The sequence below is a fragment of the Erpetoichthys calabaricus genome, chromosome 2 (assembly GCF_900747795.2).
Source record: "Erpetoichthys calabaricus chromosome 2, fErpCal1.3, whole genome shotgun sequence".
NCBI lineage: Eukaryota > Metazoa > Chordata > Cladistia > Polypteriformes > Polypteridae > Erpetoichthys > Erpetoichthys calabaricus.
The window spans coordinates 40,081,571-40,101,279 of NC_041395.2; the positions used below are offsets into that span (position 1 = coordinate 40,081,571).

The 19,709-nt window shown below is 37.9% G+C and overlaps 1 protein-coding gene across 2 annotated transcripts in view; it reads left to right on the forward strand.

Annotated features, from left to right (window-relative positions):
- The first annotated feature begins 826 nt into the window (after nt 1-826).
- The window catches only part of acin1b (apoptotic chromatin condensation inducer 1b), a 213,644-nt gene continuing 194,761 nt past the window's right edge, over nt 827-19,709 (forward strand). For both annotated transcript variants that reach the window (XM_051922286.1, XM_028793641.2), the window contains exon 1: nt 827-994. In XM_051922286.1, coding sequence (XP_051778246.1) covers nt 857-994 — 138 coding nt within the window. In that variant the 5' untranslated portion in view covers nt 827-856. The remainder of the gene's footprint in view (nt 995-19,709) is intronic.

Below are 19,709 nucleotides of genomic sequence, written 5' to 3' on the forward strand. Positions count from 1 at the left end.
CTATCAGGTAAATAACTGACCCTCTACTGAAAAAATCAAATTCAGAAATTATAGAAACGCACCTATATTTTCCAACTCCCAACAAAATAAAAATAGTACTTATGAAAATAAAGTTAATGATTGGTGTAAGAATAATTATCTGATGTACAACATGTTTATAAATAGTAAAGAAAATGTGCGTGCAGTCTCATCAGTAGCTGCCGGGGGATGTCAAAAGTCACGAACCTTCTCTATGATTTCTCGGTCTGTGAAACATATTATTAAATATGATGTCAACACACTGAATTTTTTCCAAAACTAGTATAATTATAGGGAAAAATAATAACCCGTCATTTTATTTGTGGAAGGCACCAGCTTTGCCTTTTCGCGTTCTGCGCGGATTGAATTGCAAGATCGATTGTATATGGACCTCTTACGTTTATTGTGTCGTGTATACCTTTACCTTGTACACTCCAGCGGAAGTTATGTAACGCCGAACTAATTCCAAGAGGCTCTCAGCATGTGCCAGAATAAAAGGGATTATAGGCTCACCTCGCGAACAAAAAGCTGCCGTCTCTATCCGAGACATTTTTTTAAAGAATGAATAAAAATTTAATCTTAGCTTTATTTAAGCAACTTTACGTTACAGGTAAAATGCAGCTACTAATCACAAAAGATACACATCAGTAATTATCAGCGGATCGAACTGCGAGCTCAGTGTTTTCAACGCGTCGCGAACACAAGGGTTTCTTAGGTTGTTATTCTTCTTCCGGAGATTTCCGATTATGCCAGCGAACGACTCCCCCCCTTCCGGAAACTGCCGAGCCCTGACGTGAGGGAGGAAGGCGCTGCGGTGCCCTCGGCCGAGCTGGGAAAGATGGCGGAGCTGGAAGACGTTACGCTGGACGGGAAGCCGCTTCACTTGCTCCGGGTGGCGGACTTGAAGGCCGCTTTGGAGCAACGAGGGCTGACCAAAAGCGGTCAGAAGAACGCGCTCGTCAAACGACTCAAAGGGGTGAGTTACGGCAACCATTTCCCGTGGAGGGTCGTTAGAGTGAGCGAGGTAGCGAGAAGGAGGCCACAGTTTGTGCTGTCTGGGAGCGGGGATCTCTTAGGGTGGGAAAGGGGGTCGCTTGCCACAGTTAACCTCTTTGACGAGTTAAAATGCTGCAAGTTGCGACTCCTTCTGTTTTGCTTGTGGTGTAGATGACAGTTTACAGCCACCGGTGCTGTGGAACAGGCCAAACACTTCACTCCTTTTGCCGGACTACCCCGACTGTCGGTACTGGAGTGGCGGAGCCGGGGGGAGGGGGGGTCGGGTAGAGCTTCGAAATCGGTTAGTTTTAATTTTCATCATGCCAGTCGCGCGGGCCCGCACTTTGTGTTTGTGCAGATTGAAGAGCGCGAGAACGCGCTCGTGCTCGGAGGCGCGCCTCCCGTCGAAGATTAAGTGGCAGGTGGGAGCGCGCTTCCGTTATTTTATACCGGGAGGGAGGGAGGGGTCAAGCTTGAAGTTGGAGTCGCTACGAGGATGGAGTTTGTGTGTGGGGTGCCAATCCCCGAAAATCGTCCAGTAATCACACGGAAGTGGAGACAAGGGGGGTTGTGCCGTTTCTGTGTGCATTCAAGCGGTAATGTGCAAACAAACTGAGTCTGACATGCGAATATTGGATTGCCTGCGCGCTCAGGTATTATTGCTAGGTGACTTCAAACACTGCGGTTTTGAGTCTGATTTTGTGTTTCGAATATGCCCGAAAAAAAGAATACAAATAACGCCACAGAAGCCACCTGCCCGAGTCTCCTCTTTATGTTAAGTTCCATTTCCTCTCATAACGGAATGGTCAAATCTGGTATAAATCCGAGCGTTTAACGCAGCGGTTTATGATCAGATTGGAAGTGTGCATTAGTAAAGCTGCTTTGATTTTTAAACCGCCTTCATGGCCTCTGGCACCGCTCGTTTGCGTCGTTTTGTTTAATTCGTAATCTGCATACCGGTTATTGCGTAAAATGGAATTGTAGCTAAATAACTGTCGAATCATCCGTGTGCTTTAATTTGCTGAAATGTGAACATCGTCCGAGCTGTATATGTATGTTACATATTTAAGCGGCAGCGGCCACTATGAGATGTATTAAAAAACGAGATTGAAGAGGAGTTTACAATTGAAGTGTCCACCCCCTCTGGTGGTAAAACCTGTTGGCATTTAACTCGTTTGATGCATGCTGTTGACATTTTGGTGCAGCTGAAAATATCAATCAATCGGTATAAGTGCAGTGCATCAATCATTTTTTTAAGTGGTGCTTTTACATGGAAGAAGTCTATTTGATGCAGAAGGGTCAGATTAAATTCATTTCAGTGTGAAAGGATAAATTCTGAGGTTTATTGCCATTAACATTCATAAAGTTTTTAATTTTTTTCTGTCCTTGGTTGTTAATTGGTCTTGCAAACTTTTCATTTTACATTAGGGGTTTAATTTTGTACGTGTTTGTGAACATTATGCTTGTATGTGTAATCTCAGTGGTCACTATATTAGGTGTGGTCTAGTCCAGTGCAGAATAGGACCCACGTTTACTTCCAGATCATCTAGAATTCTTCAAGGCTTGTATTCAACAAGGTGCTGAAAAAATTCCTTGTGGATTTTGCTCCATGGTGACTCAATAACGTCACACAGTTGCTGCAGATTTCATTCATGCTGTGGAACTTCCATGCCACCACATCCCTAAGGTACTTTGTTGGACTGCGATCTAGGTTGTGTGCAGCTCTTGGAGTAAACTGAAGATGCTGTCATGTTTGTGCACTTGAGCTTAAGAAAATGGTTGCAGTATAACCGTGATTATCTGTCTGGAAGTATTCTTTTAAAAAACATGGATAGACTATGTTCATAAACAGGTGTACCTGCTGAGCAGCAATTTAAAGATTTAATACTTTCCTGTCTGTTGTTTATCATCAAATTTCACAAATGGGAGGTTACTGTTCATTCACATATATATGTTAAGGTAATTATTTTGTAGTTTTAACTTCCATGTAAATGGAATTTTGGTGATGGGGTCAAAAATTTGTTATTGAGTTAAGTTCAGATTCTGTGTGTTCAAAACGCAAAGAAAAGATGATTTTAGCATGGTGTCTATATGTTTGTCTGTAGAAACCTGTGTGCAATGATAACTTCCAAAAAAGTTCACCTGTCTTTTTCAAAAATATTGCACCATGTTTGTCTTGCTATATGGTTTTGTTTGGTCCAGTACATACTTAAATAACATTTTAAACTGTTTGACCTATGTCAGATGATATCTACCATACAAATTTAAATTCAACTTTTATTTTTGAAGTCTGCTCCATTTAGTCATGGGACCATGCCTATTGATAAGTGAAATCTTTGCACAGGTAGTTTTTGAGATACATAATTTATTTAAAGATACATATTTGAAGACATAGAGGACATGCACAACAACAACATTTATTTATATAGCACATTTTCATACAAATAATGTAGCTCAAAGTGCTTTACATGATGAAGAAAAGAGAAAAAAAAGACAAAGTAAGAATTAAAATAAGACAACAGAAATTAACATAGAATAAGAGTAAGGTCCGATGGCCAGGGAGGACAGAAAAAACAAAAAAACTCCAGACAGCTGGAGAAAAAAAAAAAAAAATCTTCAGGGGTTCCAGACCATGAGACCACCCAGCCCCCTCTGGGCATTCTACCTAACATAAATGAATAGTCCTCTTTGTATTTAGGGTTCTCATGGAAGGACTTGATGATAATGGTCATGTAGACTTCTGGCCTTTAATTTATCAATGTGGGGACATCATGGTGCTTTGATTAGGTGGCGGTGGCGCAGGTCGCCGCCACAAAAAAACGTGAAAAGAAACAGAAGAGAGAGCTGGGGTTTGTATGGATTCTAGGGCCACCATGAATAGTTATGATAATTAATTGAATATACAGAGCATCAGGATTAAACTAAAATGAAGATATGAGAAAGCCATGTTAAAATAATATGTTTACAGCAGTTTTTTTTTTAAAGTGCTCCACTGTACAGTGGTGTGAAAAACTATTTGCCCCCTTCCTGATTTCTTATTCTTTTGCATGTTTGTCACACAAAATGTTTCTGATCATCAAACACATTTAACCATTAGTCAAATATAACACAAGTAAACACAAAATGCAGTTTTTAAATGATGGTTTTTATTATTTAGGGAGAAAAAAAATCCAAACCTACATGGCCCTGTGTGAAAAAGTAATTGCCCCCTTGTTAAAAAATAACCTAACTGTGGTGTATCACACCTGAGTTCAATTTCCGTAGCCACCCCCAGGCCTGATTACTGCCACACCTGTTTCAATCAAGAAATCACTTAAATAGGAGCTGCCTGACACAGAGAAGTAGACCAAAAGCACCTCAAAAGCTAGACATCATGCCAAGATCCAAAGAAATTCAGGAACAAATGAGAACAGAAGTAATTGAGATCTATCAGTCTGGTAAAGGTTATAAAGCCATTTCTAAAGCTTTGGGACTCCAGCGAACCACAGTGAGAGCCATTATCCACAAATGGCAAAAACATGGAACAGTGGTGAACCTTCCCAGGAGTGGCCGGCCGACCAAAATTACCCCAAGAGCGCAGAGACGACTCATCCGAGAGGTCACAAAAGACCCCAGGACAATGTCTAAAGAACTGCAGGCCTCACTTGCCTCAATTAAGGTCAGTGTTCACGACTCCACCATAAGAAAGAGACTGGGCAAAAACGGCCTGCATGGCAGATTTCCAAGACGCAAACCACTGTTAAGCAAAAAGAACATTAGGGCTCGTCTCAATTTTGCTAAGAAACATCTCAATAATTGCCAAGACTTTTGGGAAAATACCTTGTGGACTGATGAGTCAAAAGTTGAACTTTTTGGAAGGCAAATGTCCCGTTACATCTGGCGTAAAAGGAACACAGCATTTCAGAAAAAGAACATCATACCAACAGTAAAATATGGTGGTGGTAGTGTGATGGTCTGGGGTTGTTTTGCTGCTTCAGGACCTGGAAGGCTTGCTGTGATAGATGGAACCATGAATTCTACTGTCTACCAAAAAATCCTGAAGGAGAATGTCCGGCCATCTGTTCGTCAACTCAAGCTGAAGCGATCTTGGGTGCTGCAACAGGACAATGACCCAAAACACACCAGCAAATCCACCTCTGAATGGCTGAAGAAAAACAAAATGAAGACTTTGGAGTGGCCTGGTCAAAGTCCTGACCTGAATCCAATTGAGATGCTATGGCATGACCTTAAAAAGGCGGTTCATGCTAGAAAACCCTCAAATAAAGCTGAATTACAACAATTTTGCAAAGATGAGTGGGCCAAAATTCCTCCAGAGCGCTGTAAAAGACTCATTGCAAGTTATCGCAAACGCTTGATTGCAGTTATTGCTGCTAAGGGTGGCCCAACCAGTTATTGGGTTCAGGGGGCAATTACTTTCTCACACAGGGCCATGTAGGTTTGGATTTTTTTTTCTCCCTAAATAATAAAAACCACCATTTACAAACTGCATTTTGTGTTTACTTGTGTTATATTTGACTAATGGTTAAATGTGTTTGATGATCAGAAACATTTTGTGTGACAAACATGCAAAAGAATAAGAAATCAGGAAGGGGGCAAATAGTTTTTCACACCACTGTATTAGCCTGGCGAATTCCTATTGGCTGGCTATTCCAGATTTTAGGTGCATGACAGCAGAAGGCCGCCTCACCACTTCTTTTAAAATGCTGTCCTAGTGATCTGATTAATATGCGATTTAAAATTCAGGTTTCAGTCAACAGTTACCCCTAAATTCTTTACCTCCGTCTATCCGTTATCAAGTTTATTTCTAATAACCTCATTGTATCCATTATTGCCAATCACTAAAATTTCTGTTTTCTCTTTATTTAGCTTGAGAAAATTACTATTCATCCATTTAGAAACACAAGTTTGACATTATGTTAGTGAAACAACAGAGTCGGGGTCATCAGGCGCTATTGACAAATACAGCTGCGTGTCATCAGCATAGCTGTGGTAATTCACGTTATGCCCTGAGATAATCTGACCTAACCGAAGCATGTAGATCGAAAAGAGCAGTGGACTCAGGATAGAGCCTTGTGGAACACCATATAGAATATATCACACACACAGATTTATAAGTGAAGATAGCTGACAGCAGTTTGTCCCGCCGGAGCATATACTGGATGATGAAGCAAAAGAAATTAACATAGAAGACCACATGCGCACCCTCTGGATCTGTAAAGTACAGAGGCATTAAGCCAGCCCTGTACTAATCTCTCTGTCTATGCAGCTTGTTTACTTCATTTGACAAAATATGTGTAGTTTTTTAATATTGTGTAAGTGGTTCACTTGATTCAGTGTTCTGTTCATTTTTATCTACCTTTGTATAAATAATATATAAGTTGGTGCACTTGACTGTATGTTATTGTACAGTACAATTAGTTATATTGTATTCTAAAATCTCCCATTTAGTGGTTTCCTAAAATATCACTAAAGTGAAATTTACATGGATGTACTCTAAGAAGACTATTCCATACAGGTTTTTTTTTTGAGCTGCATACAATTTGAGATGTGCTATGTAAGTAAATCCATAATAATTTTTGTTGTGTGTCAGGAACATATTTCCATACCAGTAAACTGCTCCAAATAGCCTATACCTGTGGCAGAAGGCAGAATGCATGTATGGGTTCGTTCTTTGATGTCATATTCTTTGACTGCAGAAATTGAGGTTTGCTCTTCTTTTTTGATGATCACATGTCCTCTGTAACCTTATTTTCGAGTTGATAGGAGTGAAGCTTGGCATCATCTTTTGCTTCTGTAGCCTGTTCTTTTCAAGGTTTAACATGTTGTACATTCAAAAATGCCCTTCTATATTGTTTCTATATTTGTTTTTGTGGCCTTTTCGTTTAGCTTGAATGACTCTGGTTTTCATTGACTCCCTCATTAATATTATTATTAGTTTTAGACTAACACTTTTATCCAAGGAGGAATACAACATTTGAGATACAGTTGGTTCCATTTCATTTGTTTTCCCAATTGGAACAGATGAAGGTTGAAGTGAATTGCTCAGGGGTACACAGTGTCAGTAACAGGGTTTGATTTCATGTCCTCAGGGTTCGTAGTCCAAAGCTTTAATCGCTATGCCACAATAATCTATCTGTCCGGCCTGGAAGTGCGAGGCTACAGCATGAAGCTCAAAGAGCTGGAAAGGCGGTCCTAAGTTAACGAGTTGGAAAAAGAAAGAAGTACGAGTACAGCATGAAGCCAAAAGAAAGTGACTCTGTCGCCAAAGTGAGACCACCGAGGAAAGACAACTCACTTAGCTGCTAATACACAAGCGAGGTGAGCACATCAGCAAAGTTAAACATCCGAGGAGAGAGAAACTTGCTTAGCTGCTGATAGACAAGGAAGGCGAGCATGTCTGCAAAACAAAACCACCGACTCTGCATTTCAATTTTTTTTTCTGATGATTTCAATAGTTTTTAGGAGCCGGGCTTTTTACAGCACAAGCTTACACAGATAATGTATATGTGTGTAAATATATTATATATACACACACACACACACATGTATATACACACACACATATACACTATCAGTCCCTTCAGGATATGATCGCAACTATAATGCAAATTCAGCCAATCCCCGCAAATTTTGTGCTGCCTTGCAGTTGTGTCCAATCTCTGCAAAAAAATGAGCTACGCAAAAAGATCACATTTGTCATCAAATATTACTGCTAAACTCTGTGCAAGCCAATTTCCATAAGTATTACATGAAAGTGAAGGGAAACCGTTTTGCACCATGTGCAATATTGTTGTAGAACACAGACGAAAGTCATCGCTTGGCAGGTGCTTTTCTACTACAAAACATGCCCGGAGAATGGCTTAAAAGTGAGGACTACAGAAACAACAAGTGACTATGACAGAGGCTGTTGCATCCACGTTGGTTGCAAGTGCTGAAAGAAACAAGGTGAGTTAGACTAAAATGCACGTTTATGGAAAATGTTAGAGAGACGAAATCAGAAAATTAGAGGAGTGCTTGTTAGTCTGTGTCTCAAATGATGTATGTGTGTGTGTATGTATTGGCGCGCAGCATGTGTAGGGGTGTGTGAGTGAGTTTGAGAGAAATAAATGTTTATGGATAAAAATTATTTTAATGGAACAATTAAACATGCTGTATGTGCTTTGTTTAAAGTTGTATGTGTGAGTGTGTGTGTCATATGTCACTGATGCAGAGGAAAGAGCATACACAAATAAACTCACACATTTTATTAGTGTGGGTAATTTATCTTGCCCAGTTTTATTGCATTTGATTTGTACTAAATATGTGTTTTTTACTTTTACTTTTGTAAATTCATTTGTTCTTGAAATGTTATAGAAAAAAATAAAACCTCAAAACATCGCAACTTTCACCGCAACTTTTTGGAAAAGCTGCCGCAAAATCAGACATTTTATTCTGCAACCATCACAAAAAAAACCCCGCAAAATCCTGGAAGGACTGATATATGACGTTATATATATATGTGTGTGTGTGTATATAGAGCAGGGAAAAGAAGTATTGAATGCATTAACGTTCCAGTAAATATATTTCTAATGGGGTTATTCACATGAAATTTTCACCAGATGTCTGTAACAACCCAAGTAATCCACACATGCAAAGAAATCAAAACAAATGCATCCACAAGTTAAGTGTAATAAAGTGGAATGACACAGGGAAAAAGTATTGAACACATGAAGAAAAGGAGGTGCAAAAAGGCATAGAAAGCCAAGAACCAGCTGAAATATGTCAGTATTTAGAAAGCAATCCTGCCCCCTATCAGTGCTAAATAATATCAGCTGGTTTAGTCCTAATTGATGGCCTATAAAAAGGGTTTCTAATTACCAAGGTGTCACACAAGAAGCAACTCATGATGGGTAAAAGCAAAGAGCTCTCTCAAGACCTTTTCAACCTTATTGTTGCAAAACACACTGATGGCATTGGTTACAGACGTATTTCCAAACTTATGAATGTTACATTGAGCATCATTGGGTGCGTAATCCGGAAGTGGAAAGAACATAATTTCACCATAAACTGGCCACGACCAGGTGCTCCTTGCAAGAGTTCTGACAAAGAAGTCAAAAGAATAATCAAGAGTTGTCCGAGAGCCAAAGGCCACTAGCAGAGAGCTTCAAAAAGACCTGGAATTAGCAGGTACAGTTGTTTCAAAGAAAACAATTAAGTAATACACTCAACCGCCATGGTCTCTTTGCACGCTCACCACCCAAGACTCCACTGCTGAAGAAAAAGCATGTCGAAGCTTGTTTAAAGTTTGCTGCACATCATTTGGATAAGCCAATGAAATACTGGGAGAATATAGTCTGGTCAGATGAGACCAAAATTGAACTCTGGATGTCACTGCACACACCATGTTTGGAGGAGAAATGTCAGTGCACATTACCCCAAAAACACCATACCAACATGCTGTTTTTCAGCATATGGTACTGGCAGATTTCATATAATTGAAGGAAGGATGAATGGAGAAATGTACCGGGACATTCTTGATAACAATCTGCTGCCATCTACCAGGATGCTGAAGATGAAATGAGGGTGGACATTTCAGCAAGACAATGATCCCAGACACACAGCCAAGATAACTCTCAATTGGTTTCAGAGAAAGAAAATAAAGCTGCTAGAATGACTCAGTCAGTCACCAATTGAAAATCTATGGAAAGAACTGAAGACCAGTGTTCATAGAAGAGGCCCCCGGAACCTTTAAGATTTGAAGACCATTTGTGTGGAAGAATGGGCCAAAATCACACCTGAGCAGTGCATGCGACTAGTTTCTCCATACAGGAGGTGTCTTGAAGCTGTGATTGCCAACAAATGCTTTTCTACTAGGTATTAAGTACATTTCAGTAAGTATGTTCAATACTTATTCCCTGTGTCTTTCCACTTTCACCTTCTGTTGAAAATTTCATGTCATAGCTCCATTAGAAAATTATTTACTGAGGAAAAAAAATCGACACGTTCAATGCTTATTTTCCCCGCTGTATGTAAATATATGTGTGTGTGTGTGTGTGTATATATGTATGTATGGATATATGTATGTGTATATATGTGTGGATATATGTATGTATATATGTGTATATATGTATGTATGCATTGAAAGTTGCTGCAAGTCAGTCATCTATCGTCGCCCGTTGAAGAAGCACTGGTAAGTTTAGATAGTACAATCTTGGAGTGGAGTAGCACATGTCTGCTTAATAGTCTACCGTCACCACTACCGAACCGTATTCAGTTACCCCTACACCACCTCGTGCGTACGAATAACGTATAAGTAAACTTTTTTTTTTGTCAATTTTATTTATAAAATTATAACCCTTGCCAAGATGCCAAGAAATTATTTTACACTTTCAAGTAAAATTGCTTTGCTGGATAAAATTAAAAGCCAGCCATTTAATACAAGCCATCGTAGGCTCGCTGAGATAACTGGTGTACCAAAACATACCATAGTGCATCTCTTATAACAAGAAAATCAACTGCGTGAGGAATGGGCATTACAGCAAAGACGAACTGCAAAGGACAAAGTACAAACTTACAAAAACAAAAGACAGACTACACTTGATGCATTTTTGCAGCATTAAATTGTATGTATATACCTAATTATTTTACTTTAGAATTTATTATTTTTTCTTCACAGCTTATATTATTTTCTTATAATTTATATTTGGGTTCAATAATTTTATTAAAATATTGAAAGAAAATTATTTATTGTTTAATTTTATGTGGAATTCGCTTAATTGGGGCAGCCGCTTAATTGGGACAAAATGCCCTAGTTCTAATGTGTCCCAATTAAGAGGAATTGACTGTATATGTATGTATATGTATATATAAATACCACTGATTATTGAATGGCTTTGTTTACTGCACCATTTTTTATAACTCAGTCGATTGTAGATCGTGAAAATCTGGGTAAGACAGTTGTGTCTGAGGTTCTAGAACCACTATATCTGGCACAAACAATGATGTGATAGTCAAAGCTACATACATAGCATGTGTTTCCAGGTCTGATATTTGGGTTGAATAACATCAAACCCTCTTGATCCTGATTTTATATTGATTGACTGTTCTGAAAGAGTGAGGGAATGAGGGCGTATGTATAGGTGTTCTTAGTGATGGACTACCTTCTTGTCCAGGATTGATTCCTGAATTTGTGCCCAGTTTTTTTATGCATAGGTTTGGTTCATTTTGACCTGACTGGATGAGAAGGTTACAAAATAGATGCCTTTAGTATGTTACCTTGAGCTGTATAGTTTAACTGTTAAGGAGGTGCATGAAAATATGTATACTACATATACACATGTGTATTTTGTGCTTTGTAATGTGCCACACATTTTCAATGGGAGAATGTTCTGAACTACAGACAGGTCACTCAACCTGCTGCAATCTCCAACTGCAAAGCCACTCTGTTGTAATATACACTGAATGTGACTTGGTGGTGTCTTGCTGAAATAAGCGAGCATCTCTGAAAAAGACTTTGTCTAGATGGCAGCATATGTTACTCCAAAACTGCATATGTGTCCTGCAGCATTAATGGTGTCTTCACAGTCTTCAGCATACCTATACAGAAGATGGCTTTTCAATTTTTAGTAACAATCTGGGTGATTCTTTTCCTCTTACACAATGTTCTTTTCACAAGTTGAAATGTGGATTTGTCAGAGCACAGTGCACATTTCCACTTTGCATCAGTCCATCTTTGATGAGCTTTAGCTGAAAGAGGACGGCAGGCATTTATGGATATTGCTCATGTATGGTTTCTGCATTGCATAGTATAGAATTAGCTCCCAGTCGTAGGTACTGTCCTGAACCGTATTTACAGACAACAGTTTTCCAACGTGCACCTGAGCTCATGTGGTCACATTGATTACAGAAGAAATGCTGTTTTTTTTTTTATATATATACAATGTCATCTGGGAGCTTATAGATCATGTATTTGCGACCTTGTCCTTTATGTACACCATTTTCACCACATTCTCTGAATCTTTTAATAATGTTATGGACAGTAGATGGTGAAATCCCTAAATTCTTTGCAATCATACATTGAGAAATGTTTCTAAACTTTTCAGCTATTCCCTGGTGCAGTTTAACGCACAGTGGCGAGCCTTAACTTGTCTTTGCTTGTAAATGACAGCAGCTTCCGTGGATGCTACTTTTATACTCAATTTTCAATTTACGTGTGAAAATTTCCAAACAGATTTTTTGGACACATTTCACACTTAAATAGTTGCCTGTCCCAACTTTTGTGGAACATCAAAATTGGAATTAGCTGATACTTACAAATTATTCTACGTTTAAATTAAATATCTTGTCTTTGTACTTTTTTAATTAAGTATGGGTAAAAGATCACTGATTTCTGTTTTAATTTACAATTTACATACTGTCTCAACTTTTTTGAAAGCTATTGATCATTATCAGTGCCATGATAGCCTCTAGCCTATGGGGCCATAAATTGGTTTAAGCTGGTTTGAAGGTGGATGGATGCAGTCATGGTTGAAGGTTTGTTAACTCTTTGTGGTGGTCGTTATTTTGAATGTTATATGAAGTTCACCTCTGAATGAGAACAGTTTATTTAATAAAGACATCCCACACATAAAAGGGGATTTGAACACATAGGTTTTTAGACTCTTGATTTTTAACAAATCATGATATAGTGTGCAAAAGTATTTTAAGTTAGTACCTTCACACAGTCGTCACCTGTAATTAGTTATTAGTCTGTGATGTCTTGCTGGAGTAATTTTTATTTTATTTTTCCTAAGTCCTGTCACAGCATTTCAACAGGATTCAGAAAAGGGCTTTGGCTTGGCCATTGCAAGACACGGAACATCATCTTCCTAAGCCACACTTTAATAGACTTTATTGAGTGTTTAGTATTGCTTTGAAACTGAAGGCCAGGCAGACAATTCTCTAAAGAATTTCTTGATACTTCTCAAAAGTATGTTGCTCTTACATTGTTGAATTTTGGAATCATCTGCCTAGATAACAGTGGTCTCCGTCAAACTTCAAATAGACGGCTTTGTTATTTTTTTTGACAGAAGAGGCTTCTTCTTGATGACCATTCCATATATTGCATTTCTGTTTTGGTTTCTTCCTACTGCTGATCCACAGTATACATCACTCCTGCAGAAATAGGTTGCAATGCCTGTAGATCTTTGGATGTTAGTTTAAGATTATGTCTAACTTCTTACATCCATCTAAAAGTTCACCCTGTGGCCCTGGGTGAACTTTTAGACGGACGTACACTTTTCAGCATGGCTTCTATTGTTCTTTATTTCATTCTGTATGTATTCTATTTGAAAGACCGTGGATTTATGTCACTGTAACTTTACCCAGATTAATGAATATCCTCTTTTTTTCGCCATAGTTTCGGGCATGATGGTAGACCTATGGAAGAGTAACCAACCTGTTTTTTTTTCCCAATTATTTGTGTATGCTTCTGTGCAACACTTTATTTCAGATCTTCAGTTTCACTGGTTAGCTTGGTGAAGTGGTTAACACTCTCATTGACCCACTTAAACCTGCTTTACCCTGATGTAGAGTACATAATACAACTAAAGGTTTTCTTACTTTTGCATATTTGTAAGTTCTGTGTACTGTATATTATTTTGCTGCATTGACTTTTTCATTGAAAATGCTTATACTGTATTGAAGAAAAATGTGGTGCAGTGGTAGTGTTGCTGCTTTGCAGTAAGGAGACTGTGGAAGATTGTGGGTTCGCTTCCCGGTTCCTCCCTGTGTGGATAGCGCTTTGAGTACTGAGAAAAGCGCTATATAAATGTAATGAATTATTATTATTAATTAGGAAGAAACAAATTATGGTTGAATATGCATTTTCTAGTTAAAACACAAATCTACTTTCAAGCATCACTAAATCTGTATTTGTAAAGTATAGAATATAGCAGCAGAATTCAATTTAGAAAGCTGTTTGTGTAACGTGAAACTTGGTTGTTGGTTTGTTGTGTTCCAGATTCTTGCAATGTATATAATTGTCAGAGTATGGCAATCTGTGTGGCACTTTGAGCTGCTGTACTGAGAAAATTCTTATATAAAAATAGATTGAATGAAATTAAAAAACCTGTTGCAGCTACCTGCATTGGGGGTTTTTACGTTGTGTTTTCATTAAAGTATATTGTCACAAATTCTCTTTTCATATCCCTAATTTTGATACTGCTTGCTCTGATTATGATGGGTCATAGTCTCGCAAAGTTTATAAAAGTAGCCAAGGCTTTACATTGTGTTTATTTTGCCAGTGCCAGTTGTTTATCCTGGATATAACTTCATTCACACAGGGTTGCTACTTGCCTTGCACCCTGTTGCCGTCATTGTAGATTTAGCTTCCTGTCACCCTGAATTAGAATGAGGGAGTTTTGAAGGATGGTTGGTTGGATGGATGAATAGTAAAGTTGTTTGTCCTGTTGGTGTAATGGAAGGTTGAATGACTCTCTAGTCTTTACAGAAGACAAGTGTGTTTGTGATTAGCATTGTAGCAGTAGCCTTTAGGGTTGTCTTCATCAATATTTTTATGTATATTCACTAATATTGAAATACAGTGTTTCTATTCTAGAGTTTTCATGCCGAACCCTACAATTGCAATGTAAAAATAAACAAAAATGGACAAATACGCCAAGTGACTTATCATTATATGAGCTTTCATAGTAACTACTATGGCCACGTTGTATACTCCTAGTGTTTGTTTAGTGTAACACATCAGATTACAACACATCAAAAGCTTTGGTTGTCAGTGGATTGTCAGAGTGCAGCTTCCAATCATGGAGGACATCTATAGCACACGCTGCCTCCGGAAAACCACCAACATATGCATGGATTCCACTCACCCATGCCACAATCTATTTGAACTTCTCAGTTCCAGCAAATGCTACAGAGCATTTCCCACACGGACCTTGAGGCTCGGAGACAGTTTCATCCAAGAGCTATAAACACACTCAATCAGTCCATTAAGTGCTCCCAGTAGAACACTTTATTCTATATGTACATTGTATTTATGTTTTCATATTGTATATTTTTGTTGTTTTATGGTGAAGTTTGTTTTGTGGAGGAGTTCCATATTGAATCGCATTGTGCTATGTACAATGGCAGTAAAGTAATTCAGTTCAATTAAACATGATTTTTTTTTTTTTTTTTTAGTTTTGGGATCATGTAGAATTTAAAGTGATATAATCTGAGTTCTGAGTCAGACATTTTACCAATCCAGAGAAGACACTGTTAAAAAAAAAAAAAGTCAAATATCTACTTGTTTAAAATATTTTAATTATCATCATGTTGATGCTTTCCGCGGGCTGCTATACTTTACATTTTCATTAACTGAAAGTGCAAATAGAAGTCAAAATTTATAGAAATGGTGACAAATTACTGTGGTCTCTAAAAAAAAAAAATCAACTTAAAAGAGTACAGTTTTATTGTGTTGAATAAACGGTAAGGATGCTTCAACAGGATATAACATAAACCCAATAATATAATTTAAGACTTATCCATCTAAAATTCATGCAGCATAGGTTTATGGAGTCATTATTTTTAGATACAGCAGCTTATAAAGAAATAAAAAGCAGTCCTCTCAAGCAAAAATTATAGCAATACGAACATTTCTAGAGAAGAGCGCTTATGATACTAGTATTACATTAACATAAATTAAAACTCATTCTCTGTATAAAAGTTTGATGTGTTTCAGAATCAGTAAAGTTAGCCAGAGTATATGTCTCAAAGCCTACTCATATGGGTCCTCAAAGCCCCAGGCTACTATTCGTGCTCCTGAAGAGTATTGAGTATTGATCAAGCATGCAGATAAGAATGTAACCTGGACACGTTGACAATAAATCTGAACTGAACTGAATACTTCACATTTACATTTGTATCATAAGAAGTCAAAGCAAAAATGACACCTGTTATTGGCTAATTGAGCAAATTACAATATGCAAGTTTTCGAGGCAGCTCATTCCCCTTCTTCAGGCAGGTTGAAATTTGTATCATAACAGACACTGATTTTGAAAGAGCCTAAGCTATTGTCCAACTGCATATTATTCTTAAATTTGTAAAAGTAATCAACACTCTGGATTACATGCTTTCTGTGGTGTGCAGGCCCAATAAAAAAATTGTGACAATATGAAAAAAGGAGATTATGCTTTAGAGCTAAGCCACAGAATGAAGTGTCTCAACCCACATATACTGTTGTTGAGTATCTGGTGGAAAAAGAATGGCTGAAGATGGGGTTATGACCGAGTAAAAGTAATGAGTAACTTCTATTGATTCTTGTCAGTAGACATTTATTCAAGTCTGGGCTTTGATGCCAATACTTAGTTGCGAGTTGCAAAAATTAAAAATAAACATTGAATTTATTTATTTTTTTTTAAATCTTTGACATTTTTAAAACATTACAAATATAGGAACTTGTGGAATGTCTAGTGGTATGGTGTGCTTCTGGCCTCTCTTTACATTCATCTCACCTCTGCTGCAGATACAGTACATTCTGCAGTCCATGCTTATGCTGTTTTTCTTGGTGTCTTTCCTTTGTGCTGCATATGTAGTTTCATATGTGGATTTTACCTTGTGTTTTCTTTGTGGTGTTGTGTTTTCCCAATATTTCCTCTACCTACAGTCAGATATTAATGTTTTAGTGACTTTGACGTGGTAAAAAAAAAAAAAATAATAAACTTTTCTGTGACATACCTAGTACCCTTGCAGTTTATAGTCTAGTACCATGCCTTTAGAGATGTCACAAGGACTGATATTGTGGTACTAATTCAGTTCCGAAAACGTAGTACCAGCATTTTTATTTTTTTTTTTTACATTATCTGTAGTACAGAGAAAGGTGGTACTGTAGTCATGCGTGATTGCAAGTAGACAAATTATTTTGGAAAGCACAATAATAATGCATGAGAAAAATGTGACTAAAAACTACATATAAAAAGTCTCACAACGATGATGCTACAGCACTGCCTCAAGACATGTAGAAAAGAAAAACAGCATGTCTGGAAGTGCTCTATATTCATGCAGGAGAATTTCACTTGTTATTTATTAAAAAAAAAAACCACACACACAGGTTCATGTTATTGCATCTGTTACCTGATTATGGAATTAGTTCAGAAACAGATTTGTACATGCTTTGAAAGCATGATCGAATCAGGTGTAATTGTTAATTTGTATGACCATGCATTTAGAAGAGGAGAAGAAAACATTAATTGCTTTTAATAGTGTCCTACGCAGTCTCGATTAGTGACTGGAAGTTTAGCATTCATTCTCTGATTGTAATGAGCACTTCTACAAATGTCCATCAGTCCAAGCATCCGTCCATTTCACATGCAGTTTAGTGTCACGGATCGAGGAGAGAGACCTCACACCCACCCACAGTTACGCGTGTAAGACTGTGGGATGTGGGAGGACTGGCTGCGCTAACAGCAGTTACATTAAGTAAACCTAATTAGGTCTGCTTACACTGGCTGTGGCACAAGTTCCTCCATTTGTTAGTATTAAATTAAATTTTATTTAGTGTTTCAGTTCTTTGAAGAACAAGACACATCTCCATATTAATGTGACATGTATTCTGTTAACACAGACACTATCACCAAAACACACAGCTAGTAGGATAAGTAAAACGGCATACTTCATTGTTAAGTACAAACTTACAAACACAAAATTTGTGTACTTCGTTTAGCTTTTGAAGGCAAACTACTGTACATTAGTATGACCCATATGTAAAAGTACTTCATACATTTGAAAGGTATGTTGAAGAATGTAATGCTCCCTCACAGTTATTTTTTTTGAGTGCAGGTAATTAGCAGGAGTTCTGAAATAAAGGATTCATGTAAAACTGACAAGTTTGATTTCACTCAGGAAGCTTTAAAGTTAGAACAAATGTAGGGAAAAAAATGAAAGCACCATGAGTTTCTGACATTTGAAATTTGCAGCAGATGGAGACCCTTTTGTCTGGCTGGCTACATGCCGTGTATACATAGAAGCGGACATGGACCTAATGCATATGCAGTTATCCATGAAGCGGGGTGAAAGTCAAAAACAAACCTTAAAGAAGGGCCCCCTCTCTACTTCACAGAGTCAGAAAAAGACACTGTGAAATAATATTAATAATAATGAAAGATTTATTACTTTTTTTTCACTTATTGGTAGTTTATGACCATTTGTTGCATTTTATTTGTGGCTATTGTTCCATCTATGTCTTTTGATGCTTGAGGCACAGTGGCGCAGTAGTTAACGCTGCACCCTCACAGCTCGAGGTCACATTTTTGCCCACAATAGTCAGTCCAGCCTAGTTGGCAGACATTTCCCTAGTGTCCAGTGTCAGGGAAATTTAAAAGACCATTTCACTATTTTAATACATTTGCATTTCAGTGAGTTTGCTTAAGTTATCAAACATTTCAGTGATTTTTGTCAAGCATGTAGCAAAGTGATCTTTGCTGTGTTCACTCATCCTTAATTCAGAATCTTTGCTGTGGCACTCCACATTTTGATCAGGTGCACCACTTTTGCTTTCATTATCCTTTAGATGTGTGTGAAACGTGATTGGAGCTCACTTGTGACAAACTGAATTGATTGTACATTGTTTAGAAAGGCACACACATGTGCATATAAGGTACCACAATTCACAATGCATATCAGGACAAAAATCAAGTCATGAAGTTGAATGAACTGTCTGTAGACCCCACAATAAATATGTGGTGAGGCATCGATTAAGGCAAGGGAGTTTACTGTTTCTAAAATTTTGACTGTTACCAGAAGCACTGTGGCCTCAATAATAATGAAATGAAAGACGTTTGGAACTGCCAGGACTCATTTTAGAATTAGCCGTTCTGCCAAACTGAGTAACCAGACAAGAAAGGTCTCGGTCAGGGAGGTGACCAAGAACACAGTAGTCACTAACAGAGCTTCAGTAGTCCTATGCTGGGGAAGGAGAACCTTTCAGAAGGGTTACCATCTCAGCAGAAATTCATCAATCAGGTGTTTATGAAGACAATCTGTACATATAAAAGGCAAAGCCCTCACTGACTACATCACTAATTCTCCCACTTTCCATATAGGTGGGAAGCTGAAATTTCACGTGCTCATTCCTTGCAGTGTACTTACAAATGTTAGGTACAGTGGGGCAAAAAAGTATTTATAGTCAGCCACCAATTGTGCAAATTCTCCCACTTAAAAAGATGAGAGAGGCCTGTAATTTTATACCTCAACTATGAGAGACAAAATGAGAAAAAAAAATTCAGAAAATCACATTGTCTGATTTTTGAAGAATTTATTTGCAAATAATGGTGGAAAAAAAGTATTTGGTCAATAACAAAAGTTCATCTCAATACTTTGTTATATACCCTTTGTTGGAAATGACAGATGTCAAACGTTTTCTGTAAGTCTTCACAAGGTTTTCACACACTTGCTGCTGGTATTTTGGCCCATTCCTCCATGCAGATCTCCTCTAGAGCAGTGATGTTTTGGGGCTGTTGCTGGGCAACACGGACTTTCAACTCCCTCCAAAAATGTTCTATGGGGTTGAGATCTGGTGTCGCAGTTGAGGCCCCTATCGACCTCTTGAACCCTCAGGTACCACTCCAAACACTGAGTAAAAATCCAATTATTATTTATTTTATAATAATGTGCACAAAGCACCCTCCACTCCACACTATACATACAACAATCAATAATCAATAATCCAACACAATAATCAC